At 45.7% G+C, this 20,085-nt stretch overlaps 1 protein-coding gene across 1 annotated transcript; it reads right to left on the minus strand.

The window, feature by feature from the left end:
- Positions 1-952: 952 nt before the first annotated feature.
- Positions 953-18,433, minus strand: LOC308468831 (brain-specific homeobox/POU domain protein 3-like). The gene is made up of 3 exons (XM_080991302.1): positions 18,375-18,433; positions 3,818-4,148; positions 953-3,240 (listed from the first exon to the last, which is right to left on the minus strand). The coding sequence occupies exons 2-3, from the start codon at positions 4,097-4,099 to the stop codon at positions 2,311-2,313; spliced, it is 1,212 nt and encodes a 403-aa protein (XP_080847428.1). The 5' UTR covers positions 4,100-4,148; positions 18,375-18,433; the 3' UTR covers positions 953-2,310.
- Positions 18,434-20,085: the final 1,652 nt, after the last annotated feature.

A 20,085-nucleotide genomic window follows, 5' to 3' on the forward strand; every position in this document is an offset into this window, starting at 1 on the left:
TTATTGACAACTCAATGTGTAGACTGTAATGAAATATTTCGTTGATTTTTCTGCGTCTCCCAGCTACTCCTTCCCTGCCGCGCAGTAATTGTGGGAAGTCCCAAGCCACCGGTTCAGGAGAAAATAGAAGATAATAACTGCATGCACTCTTTGCCCCCCCCCAAATAAGGAGCCCCCCAGACTTTAGGGGAAGCAGCCAGAAAGACTAAAATCAGCCGCAACTCCCCTGCTCCCTCCCGCTATTTAGACTATTTATTTATCCAATCCTTGGGCTCGGAGTTGGACATCCATAGTACTTCTAGTAAAATCAAAAACTAAAATATTCTACACTACGAAGAGGAAGGGGAGGAGAAGAGCAACGCCAGAGGTTTGTAAGCTACGAAGGTTCCAAAGGAGTTTTTTCAAAAGGAAGTAGTTACTGCGCAGCAACAAGGAAGACAAGTTGATTGTGGAGGGAAACTATCTCTTGGTTGCACTATAGCTATTTCCTTTCAACAGCATTTTGCGCTGTGCGTTCTACTTTGTAACATTTTAAAAAATCGAGGGGAATAGTTCCTCGATCCAAGACACATAGAATAAAGAACCTTTGCTTGTAAACAGGGGGCGGGGGGACGGGGGCGGTGATCTGAGTAGTGCTTAGATCCCGGGACTCACATTCCTTTCCTGCCCAGATCATCCAAAGCCGTGGAGCGGGGTGAGGTAAAACGTGCGTGTTTTATTTGAACTTGTGTAGCATACATGGACACATCATTTCATTCGTCACGCACTCACACAAACGAATAATACAATCTTTCTATTTTCTTTCCTTAAAAAACAGTGACATGGAGACCATTTTGCTATTACATAGGCAAAGCGAAACGAAATAATTTTTTTTTGTTTTTGTTTTAGAAAGTGCCAAGTTAAATCTTTGCAGAGGAAGAAGTTGTTTGCTAATAATTAATTTTGTTAACCACCGTGTTTGGTTTTTAAAAGAAGAAGACATATAAATCAGAATATTTTACCTTCCTCACACCCCGCAGAAAACAAAACAATCTTTTGGATAGTTGCATTCTAGAAACAAAAATGAGAGGGGGGGTCCAGGTGGGGGCGACAAAAAGCGTGACTTGTTGTATAATAACAAACTCAAAACATCGAAGCAAAGGGGAAGCCTGAAGTCACAATATCTGCACACTTCCCTGGGAGTAAGTCCCATTGAACTCAATACGATTTACTTCTAAGTAGAGATGCGTAGGATTGCGCTGTGCGTTAGAAACCAAGGAGCTCCTTCTGCCCTTGCGACATTCATATCCACCCCCCAGCGCAATTCCACAGGTTTGAAGAATAATAAAGGCGATATTTAATGATTTGATTGTCAAAGCGCTGTTGTTGTTGTTGGTTGTACAGTGAAATTATACAGGATTAAATAGTTCAAGTGAAGTCAAATCAAAATTTTAAATCAAGCTCTCTCCACCATCACCGGGTTTTCCAAATCAGCCAGACAGGTTCCTTTGATATTTGCTCTTCTTTTCTCTCCCTCCCCCCTTTTAATTATTTTTTTTTAAAGGATGAGGTAGGAACAGAAGATTTATTGCAAAGAATGCGGTTGGATTTTGCTGTGGGGCAAGGAGAGGATCGGAAGGCTGAAGCATGCGAGGCGAAGCCGGGTCTGGGATGGGGTGAAGAGTGCCGGAGAGGTAAGCCAATGGGAGCAAGGGCAGTAGTAATAATAATTTAAAAATCTCATCGAACAGAAGCCAGCAAAAAGTGTTAAAAAACAAACAAACTTTTGGAACTCGGGAGGAAAGAGGGAGTGTTTGTTTGCTTTCGGTTTCAAGCTTCCTTCCTTTCCCCCCTCCATATCTCGTTTGCTTGAAAATACAGGGATGGAAATGGGATGGAAATATGAAGTCCCTTTTTTCATTTAAAAAAAGAAAAGAAAAAGTAAACCCACGAAAAAGACTCAACTTTTTCACTCACCAGGAATATGGTACAGTAGCATAGGGGTTTCCCCCCTCACTCCTGTATATATCTATTGAAGTATTTGCATTGTTCTTTTACTTAGTAAACAAAGAGTCTTTATTCTCTCTCTCTTTCTTTCTCTCTCAATCTCTCTCTCGGATGGGGCTGGTTGAGTTGTGTCTGCCTTTCGTTACCCCTCGGCCAGGGGAGTTCCATTAAGTCCAACACAGGGTGCGCTATAGAGCTCCCCATGCTCGTGGGAGATGTTTTCACCCCTTTTAATTTTAGATTCATCATTGTCCCTCCGTTTTAGGCGTCCTTTTTGCCTTCTATCCCCCTCCTCTCTTCCTTCCCTTTCCCCATCCTCTCTCCTCAATAAGCGGCGGAGAATTTCATGCGCTTCTGCTTCTGCCTTTGATTGCAAAACCAGACCCTCACCACGTTCTTCTTCAGATCCAGCTTCTCGGCGATGGCGGCGATCTTCTCCGACGAAGGCCGTGGCTGGACGGCGAAGTAGGCCTCCAGCGAGCGCTTCTCCGGTGCCGCGATGGAGGTGCGCTTGCGCTTCTTGTCTCCCGTCGAGTACACCTCGGGCTTGGCCATCTTCTCGCGCTGGGCCCGCTCCGCCTCCTCCAGCCAGGCTTCCAGGATGGGCTTGAGGGCCACCATGTTGTTGTGCGAGAGGGTGAGCGACTCGAAGCGGCAGATGGTGCTCTGGCTGAGGCATCCGACGCCGGGGATCTTGAGGTTGGCCAACGCGGAGCCCACGTCGGCCTGCGTCACGCCCAGCTTGATGCGCCGCTGCTTGAAGCGCTCGGCGAAGGACTCCAGCTCCCGCGGGTCCGTCTCTGTCTCCGGGCCGGCCAAGACAGTGTGCGATGCCAGGCCGTGGGGCGGGTGGTGGCCCATGCCCATGGGCGGCTGGCCGTGCGCTGGGTGGCCCATGGCATTGAGGGCCGGCAGGTGGGCGTGCGGGTGGGGGTGCGCGGGCGCTGCCCCCACGTCCGGTAGCGGCAGGGCTGAGTTGAGGTGCTCCAGCAGCTCGCCATCCAGGCCCTGAGCAGGCTGGTGGTGATGGTGGTGATGGTGAGCGTGGTGCGAGTGGCCGCTCAGCACCGACGGGTGGTGCAGGTGCACCGACGACGAGGTGGGCGTGCAGGAGACCGAGACGCTGCTCATGGTGTGGTAAGTGGCGTCCGGCTTGAAGGGGTGGCTCTTCTGCGAGACAATGTCCACCGCCGCCAGGGCCTCGGCCCCGCGCAGCAAAGTCTCGTCCAGGCCGGCGAAGAAGTTACTTTGCAGCTGCGAGGGGGTGGGGAGAGAGATGGACAGAGCTCAGAGAGAGGCACGCAACCAGAGAAGGAAAGCAGGCACCTATCCACCACCTCCGACCCTAGCTGGGTCGCCTTGCTGCTGGGATATATCAAATGAACCTTTCCTGCCCCCCCTTCTTTCCCGAAAGTATACCGTTTCCTACCTCCACGTGTCTCCCCTCCTCATTTGTGCCACGCAACTTTTGAGAGGAGGACTGGGCTTGGGTAAACAGGAAGGGCCGGGACAGTGCCGTCGGATTTCCTTCCTCTTTCCAGACTTTCCAGACTTTGCCCGAGTTATCTTTCGGGCTCACCCATCACCCGAAATGTCCCGCGCCCCTCTCTTCCCTCTTCCTGCACCCCCGACTTGGAAATTTGATCTGCACCTTCGCAGAGGCTCCCGTCTAGGGGATCAGAAGGAACCAGTCCAACTGAGTGGGTCACAGGGGTGGAGAAAGGAAGCAAGGAATCCAGGTACCGACATCCTTTCACAGAAATACTAGCTCCCACCATCACTTTCCTCTCTCCCCCACCTCCATCCCCTTTCCGTAGAACCCGTTCCTTACCTGCGGGGCAGGCAAACAAGCCCTCCGGATGGCCTCGGAGCTGGAGTGGAGGTGGGTGTACTTGGGCTCGTGCAGGATGGGGTGCATGCTGAACGCCTGTTTGCTGTTCATGGACATCATGGTGGTGATTATGGTGGTGGCGGCGTTGGCGAGGAGCAGGAGGAGACCAGCAGGTGACCGCGCCAGCCCGGCTCCCCTTATTGTCTCTGCCGGCGCTCTTGCACTATCAATGACATTATAGAGCCGCCCAGACCACACCCTTCCAGCGGGCCGCCCTCCCATTGGCTGAGGCGGCAGGACTCCGCCCCGCCCACTTCCGAGATCTCCGAGCCTGAAAGGGATTTTATTTGGTTTAGCAGGAGAAGCGCTCACGCTCCTTGCTCGCCCTTTTGCTGCCAGAGCTCCCGGAGGCGGCTTGTCAAAGAAGAAAGAGGGCCAGGGTGCTTCTCTTCTATTATTATTATTATTATTATTATTATTATTATTATTATTATCATCATCATCATTATCATCATTATATCATTATCATTATTTGTTGTTGTTGTTGTTGTTGTTATTGTTATTACTACATTAAAAACATTTTTTTTAACTGTCACCTGTCCTGGAAATGAGTTATTTCCTTTGGCTGTGGCTGCCTGCCTTTGTGGAGTGACCGCCTGCTCATTCTGTTAAACGGGGTTGGGGGAGAAGTCTTGCACTGACTACGACTGTTCTAGCCCCATCTGAATTAAACCTCACGTGCAGCAAGCAGCAGAGTTAAGGAAGCAGAAAAAAATATCAGCGTCAGGACATATGGGGAGAGAAATACAAGGATAAGCAGTTCCGACGGGGGGGCGGGGAGGGGAAGTCCTAGAAGCCCCCTCCAAAACAATGTATCTGAAAGTTGTGCTTTTGAATTGCCTCTGCCAGTGAAAATGAGGTCTTGATTTCTGTCCTTGATCTCCTTGCTTTTTTACCGTATTATAAATAAGAACCTGCGTTAGGACCAACCAAAATGTCTCAAGAATGTATTTCCCCTGTTGTGGCTTTTGGATTTCCACTCCTGACATAGACTAACATGGGAGTCTTCAATTTTAATGTGCTTGCTGCTAGCCTGCTTCTCCTTACTCTCTGTTTCAGTGTCTCTCCACTGATGGAGAAAAATGGAGTGACGGCGTGCTGCCAAAGAGCAGATGATAAACTTTGGCTGTCTTCACATTACCATTTACTCTGGCTCCAGTGCACTCCCCACCCCCCTGGTTTTTGAATCTGTGTACACACGTCACACAGAACCATCCTGTAGTTTCTTGAGCAATGTTGCTCTTCAATGTGCTTTCCCCCGAACCACCTTTTCAGTCCAAAAGGAAAACCACCACATTTCACCACATTTACTGGTACTTCTCAGTGAAGCTAAGGCGCATGCATTTGAGACAGCAATTGCATATATGCAGCTGACAGTATATGCACTGAAGACAGCTTTATGAATACAAGTTGAGAGGGGTTGTAGAAGTGCAGAGACCAAACAGGTAGTGCACACTGGGATAATATCACCCCCCCGGCGTGTACCACAGTATGCAAATGTGACTTGAGACACAGTGGCCTTAGAATTTATTCCATGGGTAGGCAAACTAAGGCCTGGGGCCAGATCTGGCCCAATCACCTTCTAAATCCAGCCTGCGGACAGTCCAGAAATCAGCGTGTTTTTACATGAGTAGAATGTGTCCTTTTATTTAAAATGCATCTCTGGGTTATTTGTGGGGCATAGGAATTTGTTCATTTTTCCCCTCCAAAATATAGTCCGGCCGCCCACAAGGTCTGAGGGACAGTGGACCAGCCCCCTGCTGAAAAACGTTTGCTGACCCCTGATCTATTCTCTCTTCGCAATGGCTAATCAGAGTATTAGTAGTCAGAGCATTGGTAAGAGGTTTTTTCACATCACCTGCTAATTTCTAGCTACAGGTGTCAGGGACTGAGCTAGAGACCTTAAGCATGCACAACATGGGCTTAACCACTGAGCTTCAGTCTGTCTCCTGGTAAATAGAAGACATTTTGTAATCACATAGAATCCTAGAATTGTATAGTTGGAAGGGATCCTGAGGGTCATTTACTCCAACCACTTGCAATGCATGAATCTCAACTAAAGTATCAATGGCAAATGGCCATCCAACCTCTGCTTAAAAACCTCCAAGGAAGGAGAGTCCACCACCTTCCCAGCTCTTGCCATCAGAGAGTTGTTTCTGATGTTTAGTCGGAATCTCCTTTCTTGTAACTTGAATCCATTGGTTTGAGTCCTACCCTCTGGAGCAGGAAAAAGCAAGCTTGTTCCACCTTCCATGTGACAGCCCTTTAGATATCTGAATATGGCTATCATATCTTTTCTCAGTCTCCTCTTTTCCAGGCTAAACACACCCAGCTCCCTCAAGCATTCCTCAAAAGGCTTGATTTCCAGATCCTTAATCATCTTGGTTGCCCTCCTGTGCACACATTCCAGCTTGTCAAAATCCTTCTTAAATTGTTGCACCCAGAACTGGACATAGTATTCCAGGTGTGGTCTGCCCAAGGCAGAATAGAGTGGGACTATTACTTCCCTTGATTAGGACATTATACTTCTGTTGGTGCAGCCTAGAAAAGCATTAGCTTTTTTTCCTGCTGCATCAGACAGTTGACTCATGTTAAGCTTGTGGTCTACTAAGACTCCTAGATCCTTTTCAAATGTACTACGGGCAAGCCAGGTACCTCCAATTTTATGTTTGCGCAGCTGATTCATCTCGTTTAAGTGCAGAACCTTACATTTATGCCTATTGAAATTCATTTTGTTAGCTTGGGCCCAGTTCTCTAACATATTAAGGTCATTTTGAATTCTGATTCTGTCTTCTGTAGCATTAGCTACCCCTCTCAGTTTGGTGTCATCTGAAAATTTGATGAATTTCCCCTCAATTCTTTCACCCAAGTCATTTATAAAGATGTTGAACAACAATGTGCCCAGGACAGAATCCTGATGAGCCCCACTGGTCACTTTCCCCCAGGATGTTTAGGAACCATTACTGAGCACTCTTTGGTTTTGGTCAGCCAACCAGCTACAAATCAACCTAAGAGTAACCTCATCCAGTCTACATTTTATCAGCTTCCATACACGAATATTATGGGGGACTTTGTCAAAGTCTTCACTGAAATCAAGATACACAATGTGCACAGCATTCCCCTGATCCACCAAGCTTGTAGCTGTATCAAAAGAAAAGAAAAGAAAAGAAAAGAGCCATCTAGGGGGAAGGGGGGCTGAGGGCTCCCAAAAAAAATCAAGGAGGAGGCTGAGCCCCATCAAAATTCCATGTTTCTGCCAATTAAATGTGTTGTCATGTCACTCCCATTCCAAGTATCCTGACTGAGGCATGTATGAGTCAGAAAGTTAGCTTTATTCAAGGCATGCAACAGTACAGGTCAGGCTTGACATAGGTACAGATTGCCATGGACAGGATTATGTGGGAATGTTCAGGGTGGCAGGAGAGGATATATTGTTTATAAATATCTTTCCTAACTTGCGCTAGCAAGTTCCTTTACTTAGCAGAGTTTACATTCCCCTATACACAGCAGAAAACTAGTTGCAAACTCATGTGAGTTTCTTAAGACAATACACAATTCAATCTGGTTTATCCAGACTGAAATGTGTTCTAATATTATCCTGGTAGGACCCCTTGAATCCCTCCTAAAAGAATAAAGACACTAAGGTCTTATTCATAAGCAATAAAAAGAAAGTTTACTCACAACCAGGCAGAGCACAGTGTGATCCCTGAAGGCAGGTGTTAGGCTTAAAGTTACAAACTTATACTAACAAGTTTATCCCATAAGGGAGATGACCTGGGGCAGCCAGCAGTTCATTCCGGGAAGTTTGCAGGACGAAAGGAAGATGGAAAAGAGAGAGAGTGGCAGCATGCCTTGTCCTTTTACCAGGTTTGGAAAGGTCATGCCCGCCCACTAGTCACATACAAGGAAGGAAGGAACAGGCCAGGAGGAACAGGAAGTTTCATCTGGCTGGACCAAGCATTCCCTTGCATGTTCACTCTCGGAAAACAAGGAATGTTGTACTTGACTGCTCTCAGTGGATTATATCCCACAGATTAGAAAATTCATGAGTGGCATCAGGAGTCCAAGATTTGATGCAAGTGACAAAGATATCTCAACAGATGGATTTGCCCCTCCTACCAACATTAAAAGCAAGACACGGCATGCTTGCACCTTCCAAGATTGGCTGCAGGCTTCCAAACCATGAATGATGGATATTTTCATAGAGGGGGTAATCTGATACTCCAAAGCATTACATCATGGCTCTCAGGAGTGAGACTTCCTGTGTTGTCATCTGTCATGGGGTGGGACACACAACATCACCTGCCAAACCCTAAAATGGAAGGAGCTTAAGAATTTGATGAGATGCATTCTACCTATGCTATTCATGTGACTTTCTCTCACTAAGAGATTGTTGTACTTAAAGGTTTGCTGCACTTCGAGGTGCATGCTTCACTGGAGGCATGAACAACAGAAGAAGTGGTGCCTAGTCCTGGGTGACGGGACTGAGATCAGCCACCCCTGGCTCCTTCCTCTGCTGACCAGTCTCTCATCCTAGCAGGTTGGTGCCCTTTCTCATTGCTAAGGGCCCCCTCAGTTTTATGGATGGAGGTTGACAGGGAGCCGGCAGGACTGCTTTCCCTCCCCAGTTCCTAAAGACAAACAAACAGGGCCCCCATCCTCTTCCTTGTGCCACTCCACACACATAGTATCATCTGCATCCTTCTGCTCCTGCTCTTCACCTGAGAGCAATTGCTACCCCAGTGCGGAGTCAACCATGGCTCACATCAGCTATGGTGCTCATCTTGAAAGCTCTCAATGTCTTGGGACCCAAATACAATTAGAAGCTCCTTGCCCTAGATCAGCCTGCCTGTGTATTAAAATTAACAGAGGAGGATTTTAATCATGTTCTACCATTATGGGGGGGGGGGGGCGTTCATTCAATTGTGATGAAGTTTGTGTAATACCCTCCATCTACACAGGAGCAGTCCTACCATTAGGGAGAGTGAGACAGCCACTTCAGGCATGAGATTTACCAATGAGATTTCGATGGTATGGTGGGGTAGAATGTTGACCCCAGAGGAAATTGTCTGTAGCAATGTCTGAAGGACTATCCTGTAAGTCTACTTATGTGTGAAATGCACAATAAAAAGGATGCTGGGAGGAATGGTTTGTGCCTGACAGAGTATGATTAAGGCTAATTTCATGTGAGTAAGGAGAGTCCAGAGGGAAAGGAGAAGAGAGGAGCCAAAATAGATGCAGCAATGAATGGAGGGATGGTGGTGGGGTGGAAGATCTTCTGCCTGTGATCAGGGCAGATGTGTGGCAAGGGTGCTCTCTTTCTTTTGCCTGCCAGCTCACTGGGTAGAGATGAAGACAGCAAGATAATGGGGTGCCAGAGGGAGAAATAAGGTGGTTCCTCCCATTATTTGTTCTGGCTCTGCCCACTGTCAACATGTGACCCCAGATAAATTGCCATTGAGGGAATGGGCTCTTAGATAAGGGTGGAAAGTCTCCCTCCTTTGCTGTAACCACTAGACAACAGTGAGGAGGAGGCCCATGGTTGAGGTTGTGTATCACTGCCATCATGGCTTGGGTTGGCAAGGGAAGTTTGTAACCTAGTTGATCTAGTTAACTTTGAAGAAGGGCTGAGGCCTAACAAGCATATCAGCCTAGCCCCAGGGGCAATAAACCACAAGGCGCTGATTATGAGGATGCCCATAGATGCTAGGGAGATTAATCAGGTCTGTAAAAACCTTTATTAAAAAAAAACCTGACCCACTTTGTACTAAAGGAGAGCTCTTAATTTAAAAAGTGCAATTGCCCACTGAAGGTGCCAGGAGGGAATTCATCGAGGCCAGCTGCCTTTTCCCTCAGTGTTAATCCTGCTTAGGATTTTAAATGGACAACTTGGTGAGTTTCCGGAGCGAACGCGGCTTCTTCCATTAAGAAGTGGGAATCTTTTTAACGGGTCACCCAGGCAGCAAAATGCCCCTCTTGCCGCCTCCTACATTAGGAGAAGGGCTGGCATCCCTACCACTCCAACTCTCGGTAGAGAAGGGAGTGTGAGGGAAAAGAATAAAAGGAAAAGAAATTACAGATGGGGCAAAGTGTGTCTCTACTTTTTAATACTAAATTATTCACCATAAGTAAAATCATGTGTGTCAATTGTGAAAAGAGTCCAATTTGTTTGATTTACATGGCAGGGGGGGTGCCCTCGGGTAGGGGGTGTTTAACTACCTCCTTTAATGCAATTGCCTGTGGCAGCTCACTAAATATTTTATAGGCAGCCTCTGCAAAAAGTGAGGCTGCCTCATCTGATCTGCGCTTGCAGCCCATCCTGTGTATAAAATGGATCTGCTTGGGCAGTCAGAAGAAACCAAACTTATTTTAATTGAGTTAAGCAGCACAATAAAACCACCTAGGCTGTCCAAAATAAAAAACAAAAAACAAAAACCCCTACCACTAACAAAGTCCTAACATGTCGGGAGAAAAGCAACAGTTCCCCCCTGGAAAATATATTGACTCCTTGATCCTAATGGTGAGCCCAAAGTTTGGAGCTGCAGAGAAATAGAATTTCTATAAGAAGCCTAGAAAAGTTTCAGGGATTTGAATTAAAATTATGTCCTGAAGTCTTGGCAATATACAAAATGTTAATACAGTAACATAAATCAATGGTTTAGGTATTGAAAGACATATTAATAACTTGATAGATGTAATTATTTCCCTAAAGTATGGGAGTGTGTTTGTTTGTTTGTGTGTGTGTGTGCTTGTCCAATCCTCCCTAAGTCTGGGAAACAAATAGCCTTATACCTCAAATGCATTGCAGTCTGACTTCCAACTTGTTAGGCTATCAAAGAGCTTTCTTGTTCTTGACTTTCGTATCAGTCACTTTTCAAGGGATGATAAGCAAAAGAGAAATCAATAGATTTCATAGAGGCTCCTGAGTAATGCTGCCTTTCCCTGGGGCTTCCCCATATGCATGGGTGTTACACAGATTGTGGGGACACTCAAAATGGGTTTGGCAGGAAGTTCCCAGACATGCTCAGATGTCCATATCCTCAGGTCAAGTTATTTATCACCATTTGCCCTGGCAGTGGTGGATGCTGGGAGGTGTCCTTCAGAACAAGCAATTTTTCACAGTACTGTGCACCCACAGCTGGCAAGCATTTGCACTATTGATCTGGGGAGGACAAGCGCAAGCCACCAGTGTCAAAAGCTGTGTCAAAATACAGAGCTATTAACTGAGAGCCTCTGGTTGGCTTTGTAACATTTGGTAGTGCTAGAAAACAATTGGGAAGGGCCTCCTTTTAGTCAAGCATTGTACTTAAAAGGCCACTGAACAGGATGCTGAGAAGCCCACAGATCTTAAAGTGGCCACCCTTTAACAAAGGAATTTCAAAGGAGGCTTTAAAGTGGAATAGCTGACTTATATCAGTAAATTCAATTCTACTCATTTGAGTCTGAATAGAGAAAATGGTTTCCTGTCCCATTACATATGTTAATCAACAAAGCATTGCCAAGTTGGTTGTTTTATCACCTCTCACTGCTGTTTAAAGGGTCACTGAGGTGTTGTTGTTATTTTTTTGCGTGCATGCATGCATGCATGCATGCATTCTAGTTCTAATGCAGGTTGCCACAAGCTGTACTTTTTGCATTTCATTTTCCACACCACTTACAATTCCACTTCACCATCACCGTGTGTCTGTGTGTTTGTGCATGCATTTGGTGCATTATGCATTTGGTGAAATAGACTCTTATATCAGGGGTGGGGAGCCTCTTTCATCCCAAGGGCCAGATTCAAATATGACCAGGCTTCTGAGAGTTCCATGCCAAGGTGGAAGTGGGCAGGACCAAAGTGAGTGGCACAGAAAATACTCTGGCTGTGTACACACATTTAAAGCACATTCCTCCCTCAGTCCCACAGAATTATTGGAGCTCCAATTTGTTAAAGGTGCAGGGAATTGCCATTCTGTGAGGTGCAAATGCCACTTCTCAATATTTGGAACAGGACAGGGGGTTGCTTTCAATGCATGGTGTGCATGCAGCAAAAGCAAAATAAAGGAAGAGAATAAGAAATAAAATTTCCTCCAGTGGAATAAATTAAAAATAATTATAATTAGGAAAAACTGAGAAATAAAGAAACACAATCCCCTCCACTGAAAACACACACACACACACACACACACACACACACAGTATATATTAAAAAACTACAAATATATTCTTCTATCACTAGTGGGCCTCCTTGCACACATAGGTTTGCCCCAAATAATGTGCAGGGGATAGGGAGTGATTCTTCAGCACCTTTTGGATTTTGTTGGTGGAGAGAGCAGTGAATATGAGATTCAGGAACACTGAAAACAGGCATCTCATTCCTGGTAAAACTAAGCTGTTATAACCTTGATGACTCTTGAGGCATTTATTACCCCCAGTTGAGATTCCATTAGGATGACCCACCAACACCAGTTGATTCTCAGTAACCTCCCACTTGCCCACCTTCTTACTTACAACTAGTTCAAGGGGTGTCCCTGGCTGGCAGCCTCCTCCACCTTAGTCTCCAGGAGTTGGCTCTTGTAGAACTCAGCAGGGAGGAGGATGGCGACAAAAACTAGAAGAAGCTGGTTCTCCCTGTTGTTGGCTCTGATTCCACCTCCAGTTGCCTTCCCTGTCTCACCAGTCCTCTTGGCCACCAGCCATCACTGACTACCCCTTTTTAAAAGAGGCTCCTTCTCTGCATTCCAGTGCAATTTCTCCACCCCAAGAGAAGTATCTCTCAGTCAACAAACTCTGCTAAAGAACAGTAGATAGCCAGGAGTTCATACAGGAGGAAGCAGAAGGTGACCACCTGACCCTCTGGTTAGAAAAGTACAGCTTGCCATGACCTCACGAACATGCTGGCCCCCAGTGAAGAGCTCTTTCCTCCCTGCTTTTTAACCTTAGGACAAAAACCATGGCTACAGGCTGTGTCCAACAGGGAGAGCTTTTAACCATGATCTCAGGTTTTGATGACGTGCTGAAGCAAACCTTGGCTTGGCTGCAGTCCTGCACTGGCCTAAAAAGCCAAGGGAGGAACAAAGTGTTTGTAATCTCCTCCTTGGGAACCACATGGAAGGTGCCTAAAGAAGCCAGGGTGGCTATCTAAAGAACTTTTAACTGAGTTAAGATTAAAAAAGGATGTGTACAAAAAAATGGAAAAGGGGGGAAACCACCAAAGAGGAATTCAAACAAATAGCCACCACGTGTAGACACAAAGTCAGAAAAGCTAAAGCACAGAATGAACTCAGGCTTGCTAGAGAGGTTAAAAGCAACAAAAAAGGCTTTTATGGGTATGTTCATAGCAAAAGGAAGAACAAAGAAACAGTGGGGTCACTCAGAGGAGAAGATGGTGAAATGCAAACAGGGGACACAGAAAGGGCTGAACTCCTCAATGGCTTCTTTGCCTCAGTCTTCTCCGATAAAGAAAACAATGCCCGACCTGAAGAATTTGGAGCAAATGATTCAGCAGAGGAAACACAGCCCAGAATAACTAAGGAGATAGTACAAGAATACTTGGCTAGTTTAGATGTATTCAAGTCTCCAGGGCCAGATGAACTGCATCCAAGAGTATTAAAAGAACTGGCAGATGTGATCTCAGAACCACTGGCAGTCATCTTTGAGAATTCCTGGAGAACAGGCGAAGTCCCGGCAGACTGGAGGAGGGCAAATGTTGTCCCTATTTTCAAAAAGGGGAAAAGAGAGGACCCAAATAATTACCGCCCAGTCAGTCTGACATCAATACCAGGGAAGATTCTGGAGCAGATCATTAAGCAAACAGTCTGTGAGCACCTAGAAAGGAATGCTGTGATCACCAATAGTCAGCATGGATTTCTGAAAAATAAGTCATGTCAGACTAACCTGATCTCGTTTTTTGACAGAATTACAAGCCTGGTAGATGAAGGGAACGCAGCAAGGCATTTGACAAGGTGCCCCATGATATTCTTGTAAAGAAGCTGGTAAAATGCGGTCTTGACTATGCTACCACTCAGTGGATATGTAACTGGCTGACTGACCGAACCCAAAGGGTGCTCATCAATTGTTCCTCTTCATCCCGGAGAAGAGTGACTAGTGGGGTGCCAAGGGTTCTGTCTTGGACCCAGTCTTATTCAACATCTTTATCAACGACTTGGATGATGGACTCAAGGGCATCCTGATCAAATTTGCAGATGACACCAAACTGGGAGGGGTGGCTAACACCCCAGAGGACAGGATCACACTTCAAAACGACCTTGACAGATTAGAGAACTGGGCAAAAACAAACAAGATGAATTTTAACAGGGAGAAATGTAAAGTATTGCAATTGGGCAAAAAAAATGAGAGGCACAAATACAAGATGGGTGACACCTGGCTTGAGAGCAGTACATGTGAAAAGGATCTAGGAGTCTTGGTTGACCACAAACTTGACATGAGCCAACAGTGTGACGCGGCAGCTAAAAAAGCCAATGCAATTCTGAGCCTCATCAATAGGAGTATAGCATCTAGATCAAGGGAAGTAATAGTGCCACTGTATTCTGCTCTGGTCAGACCTCACCTGGAGTACTGTGTCCAGTTCTGGGCACCACAGTTCAAGAATGACACTGACAAACTGGAACGTGTCCAGAGGAGGGCAACCAAAATGGTCAAAGGCCTGGAAACGATGCCTTATGAGGAATGGCTAAGGGAGCTGGGCATGTTTAACCTGGAGAAGAGGAGGTTAAGGGGTGATATGATAGCCATGTTCAAATATATAAAAGGATGTCACATAGAGGAGGGAGAAAGGTTGTTTTCTGCTGCTCCAGAGAAGCGGACACGGAGCAATGGATCCAAACTACAAGAAAGAAGATTCCACCTAAACATTAGGAAGAACTTCCTGACAGTAAGAGCTGTTTGACAGTGGAATTTGCTGCCAAGGAGTGTGGTGGAGTCTCCTTCTTTGGAGGTCTTTAAGCAGAGGCTTGACAACCATATGTCAGGAGTGCTCTAATGGTGTTTCCTGCTTGGCAGGGGGTTGGACTCGATGGCCCTTGTGGTCTCTTCCAACTCTTTGATTCTATGATTCTATGATTCAGTGCATTCATTTTAAACTATGGCATGATGTTCAAAAGCAGCCATTGTCTGCCAGACTCCCTACCCACTTAAGGCTTCCTAATTTAATTTCTAGCTTGTTGATGTACATTTACCTGATGGGGAAAACAAGTAGCATTGGCTGGGAAGGCTGGTAATCATCAGAATGGAAGATCATCAGAATTGCGGAGGAGGCATGCACTGTCCCTAGTGCATGCCTCCTCCCCAAGATACACCCCTCACCAGCTTTCTTTCTCAAGTCTCTCCCAAAGCCTTTGACTGGCTGGAATGTATTCTTGAACTGAGATAATGCTTGCAGCTTGCTGGATGGGACATAGATGTGTGTGGATGCAGGTGTGTAGAAACCTCTGGCTTTGGCATGGGTGGGATGTACTCTACTGTACAAGAGTAAAAGTTTTATCTGTTGCTCCACCCACTTTTCCATCTGGCCCCATCCATGTGATCTCTGGAAGATTGCCCACAAGGAATGCAGCCCTTGAGCTGCAAAGGGTTGCAGAGACTTAGACAGGGTAGGGCTGCAGAAGCACATCTGTGGAGGCTGTCATGATGACCACCTGCACTTCAGAAGCGACCCTTACATCACTCACTTTGGAGAAGGAATCCTCACTTGGAATCTGTCTCCACTGCACCCTGCAGAGCTTTTGGACCATAGGAAGACCAGATGGCTTCAGGAAACACAAGCCACAGAATGACTCCCTTGTGTACTGGCAGGCGACTACAGTGGGGAGATGGCTGTGTTCAAACCTGCACCTGGGAGCAAAGCCCAACTTGCAGTATCCATTGCACAGCCACTGGGGTCTTGCAGCCAAAGGGAAGCCAAGGCTAGGCACTCTGGGATTCTTCTGCTGTGTCCCTGGAATCCCCCTTCAGCAATAATTTCAGACCTTCAGAATTCCTAGAAGACATGCAAAGGCTTGAGTGGTAAATATTTAATACAGAGAACACTCCCTTCTCCTCACCTCATGCATATTAATGTTATTAAACCATCTCTTTCAGCAAGCAGCAATTGGCTCCTCTACTTCTGACTCCTGCACTCCCTCCTGTGGGGCAGTAGAGAGGGAGGGCAGAGACCTCAGAGAAAAGACTGGACGAAGCTGTTGAGCACCCATGAAGGATGTTGAGGGGCTTGGCAAAGCCAGGTTGGAGGAGTGACGTGCGTATTGCAGGGGCGGGGGGTGAATTGGAAAATGTTCCCTATGCAAATCACAGTAATTCAGATGGAGGTAATTTGCATTGGAAAATCTTCAGTTTGCATTGGATAAGATGTCTGCCCAGGCAGTGATCTAATCTGGCATGGCATTATCTCACTTACATTTAGTAAGCAAAGCTACAATGAAACCCCATTGATCCCTGCCATTGTTATAGTCAGCAGCCTATTCAGAGTTGCAAGCTACATCCCCCCCCCCGAGAGGCTTCCTATGTTTTAAAGGGTTGTGACCTGATTTTAAGACATTTATTCCAGTGCTTCTGTTGCAGGGAGTCTTCAGAATCTGAGTCAGACAGTAGAACAAAATTTCCCATCACCGCCGCCCCCCGACATGGCCGCCCCACAGAGCCTGGATGCCTCCCTGCCTCCCATTGTGTCTGAGCTCCTGCCAGCTCTGCCACTGCCACTGCCACTGCCACTGAATCCTTGCCCACAGCTTCACTGATGCTGATGCTACAATGCAGCAGTGGCAGTGAGGCACAGTATTAGTGGGCACATCAGTGGTGGCTGCATGGGTGAAGCCATGGTGGTACTGCTGGTGGTGAACTGGGACTGGCAACTGTGTAACCGTTGAGACTGGGAAGGGCAGGGTGGATAATGCTTGAAATGGCTTCACCTCACCTCACCTTGGCCCTGTGTTTCTAAGCCTCATTGAATTCCTGTTCAGTTCAACAGAGCTCCACTTGGAGCTGTCCATGGTCCTGCTAATTTGTTTGAACTCCTGCTCCTGTGTTAAATAGTCTGCTTGAACTTTGGCCTGGCCTACAAACTCCACCTGGAACATTCTTGACATTAGAGGCTTAATGTGGTTTAACATGTTCCCTCTTTCCAGGGAACCAAACTACAATTCCTTGAATTCTTTGGGGGAAGCAGGGAAAGCTATGCTTTAGCAGTGTGCCTATGCTATGCTTTAGCAGTGTTCTCGAAGCAACCAGCATGAGTTTGACCAAACTGCGGGAGGCAGTGGAAGACAGGAGTGCCTGGTGTGCTCTGGTCCATGGGGTCACGAAGAGTCGGACACGACTAAAGGACTAAACAACAGCAGTGTACCTGTCTGTACCGTATCCTGCATGTATCATTTGGCAGCAATATAAAGGACACCAGCTGCCTTATTTTTAGCATTTTAGATGTTGTATTCATGGTGGCTCCCTGGCCATCTTTTTATATGTTCCAGATTGTCCTCTGATGCACCGCTTTCTCCTCATGGTCCAAATTTCCAGTCATCTCTCCAAATTTAAATCAATGCTTCCTCCTTCCCCTGCTTACTTTCTGAGAGGTGATGTCACTGATGACCTGTCTTCTCCTTCCTCTGTAATGGCTGGCGCCTGGGCTATTATATCCCAGCTGCTCAGCTCTGATTGGCTGACAGCCAGTCCCAACCTCATAAACAATGGCTGCATTGCTGTAAATGGCTGTTCAGGAGGAAGAGGGAAGTGGGAAAAGAGCTAGAGGAAAGGAAAGAGAAGGAGGAGGAGATATTGTTGGAAACAGCTCTTCGACTAAGGCGGGGACTTTACCAGAAGAAGAGGCATGTGAGCTGTCAAATGTTTATTGGCACTGATCAGCAAAAGAGCTTTCTTTGCAAAAGGCATATTTGTGCTGTTTAGTGGGTTTTTAAACATTGGAACTAGGTATGAAATATTGCTGAGTGTATGCTGAAATTAATTTGCCCCAAGAAATTATTCCAAAGGTTACAATGCCCTAGTTGGTGTTATGTGGGAAGAGTAGCTGTGCGCTCCTGGTCTAGACACTGTTCTCTGCATTGGCCATGGAGTTGGTTTGGGGTGGAAGTGGGTGCTTACTTTTTGCTCCACTGTGAAAACCAAGACAGCTGGAATATGAACAGACATCAAGAATTCGGTACTTTGTGCAAAAGTAAAAAATGTACAGGTTAGGGGCAATCCCTGCAGAGCCTGTAAACAAATTTATTCAAATGTGTTTGCAAGCCAACTATGTTAAAATCCTTTCCAGACATTTTGTTGAAAAACTGCAACAATATTTTTTTTAAAAAAAAGCATCAGCAAGACACTAAAAATATGGCATTGTTCTGAATGATTATATCTTGCCTCACATTGTCCCCCAAAATCATAGGATTACAAAGTTGGAAAGCACCTTGGAAGTCATTTAGACCAACCCGCAACTCAGTGCAGGAACTTGTAACAAGTACAGCATCCCTGGCAGATGGTTGTTGAGCTTCTGCTTGCATACCTTATGGACCTGGGTGCTCCCCTTGCATGAGCAGATGTCTATTGCTAGGTGCCTTTCCCTTGCACCCTTGGAAAGGAGCTGTATTGGCGCACCCTCCTAGGAAAAAAAATAACTTTACCATAATAATAAAAATAATTTTACACTATCAAAGATATTGAAGTGTCCAGATTGAGGGAAACGCAAAGAGGAAAGGTAAAAAAAGATGTCATGCACTTTTGTGCCATGGTGCAAGAAGGATTGGAAGCTTTTCCTGCGTTTGATCTTGCGGCAACAGCAACATTGCATCACCACACACATATACATCATACACTCCATAGTCTGATAGGTGCATCCCTGGAGGGGCAGGTTTCACAAACGCTAGGCCACTGCTTTCTGCATGTACAAATTATGCCAAATTTCAGGAGAGGAGCTGCAGTAATTTTCCCATAAGGGAAGCCATTACAGTTCTGCGAGGTGGGGTAAAGTGCACAAGAGCCAATGCTATCAGGACATTTCACAATGGGCAAAATGAAGGGCTGTAGGGATGGGGGTTGAAGATGAAAGTGTGATAAATAGATTCATTTCCACCACAATATTACATAGTAGCATTCCATTTTGTGTCATGCATTTGATTGCTTTTGATTTCATTTCAGATTGCCCTAGGTGAAAGCATATTAAACACTAAGCACTAGGGATGAGTGAATCTGTCAGTTTTGGTTTCTCTCAGGTTCTTAATTTTCGAATCTTAAGTTCAATTCACCACTATATCAGTTTTCAAATTCACTTTTTAAAGAGTCCTCTTGAAAATTTGTTAGCCTTCCAATGCAAATTTCTTCTAACATACACAACTGTATGTGTGTACTTTTGCTTAAAATACACATTGTTGCAAGCAATTTCCCCTAGCCCAATGCGTTTTTGTATATCACGAATATATGCATTTTTAGGCACACTTTACTCTAGTATATGCATTTGTATACACATTGCTTGGCTGGAAAATTGCATTCCAAAAATGAGAAAAGTGTTAATTTTGAAGGATGACTGTTCTGGTTCTCATATTGTTTTGGAAAGTGCAAATTAGGTGCAGATTTGGATTTTAAATTTCTGTAACCCACCCAGGGACCTTATGGTAAAGGGTGGGCAAGAAATCAAAGTACTATTAATAACAATACATGGATAAGCTTCCATGAGTTATTTTTACTCCCCAAATTTTCCACAGAAAGAGGGAACCCATATTAAAATGGGGGCTGGGGAGTATGGATTGGCCTTGTGATGACGGACACTGCAAAAACAAAACAACGCGCGCCCCCCAACAACTGTGCGCACCAGTATCATGGGTCTGGAAATACCCTAGAAGAAAATAAGTCATTACATTAATTGTAGTTAGTTACAGAAAGAATGAATTAAAAAAAAGATGGGAAGAGAGGAAAGGATACAGCAGAGAAGAGATACTAAGACAGGGAAGAAAGGAAGAGACTTAGTTTCTTAAGTGAGAAGCAAAATTATCTTGATTTCTGGCTGAATAATTCATATTTGCCACAGGCCATGTATTCTTGCACTTAGGTGTCAAGTGTTTACTGCATATCTCTCCTGACAGGGTGCTTGTGTGATACTCCAACATCACTGTCATGAGAAAGAAAACACAACAACTGTACAAGGGAGAAGAAACAGTAAATGCCGGAATGACAGCTTCCTCCACCTCAATTTGAGAATAATTGCTACAAATGATGCCCCC

Source organism: Podarcis pityusensis (genome assembly GCF_964106645.2).
Source record: "Podarcis pityusensis genome assembly, chromosome: Z".
Classification (NCBI taxonomy): domain Eukaryota; kingdom Metazoa; phylum Chordata; class Lepidosauria; order Squamata; family Lacertidae; genus Podarcis; species Podarcis pityusensis.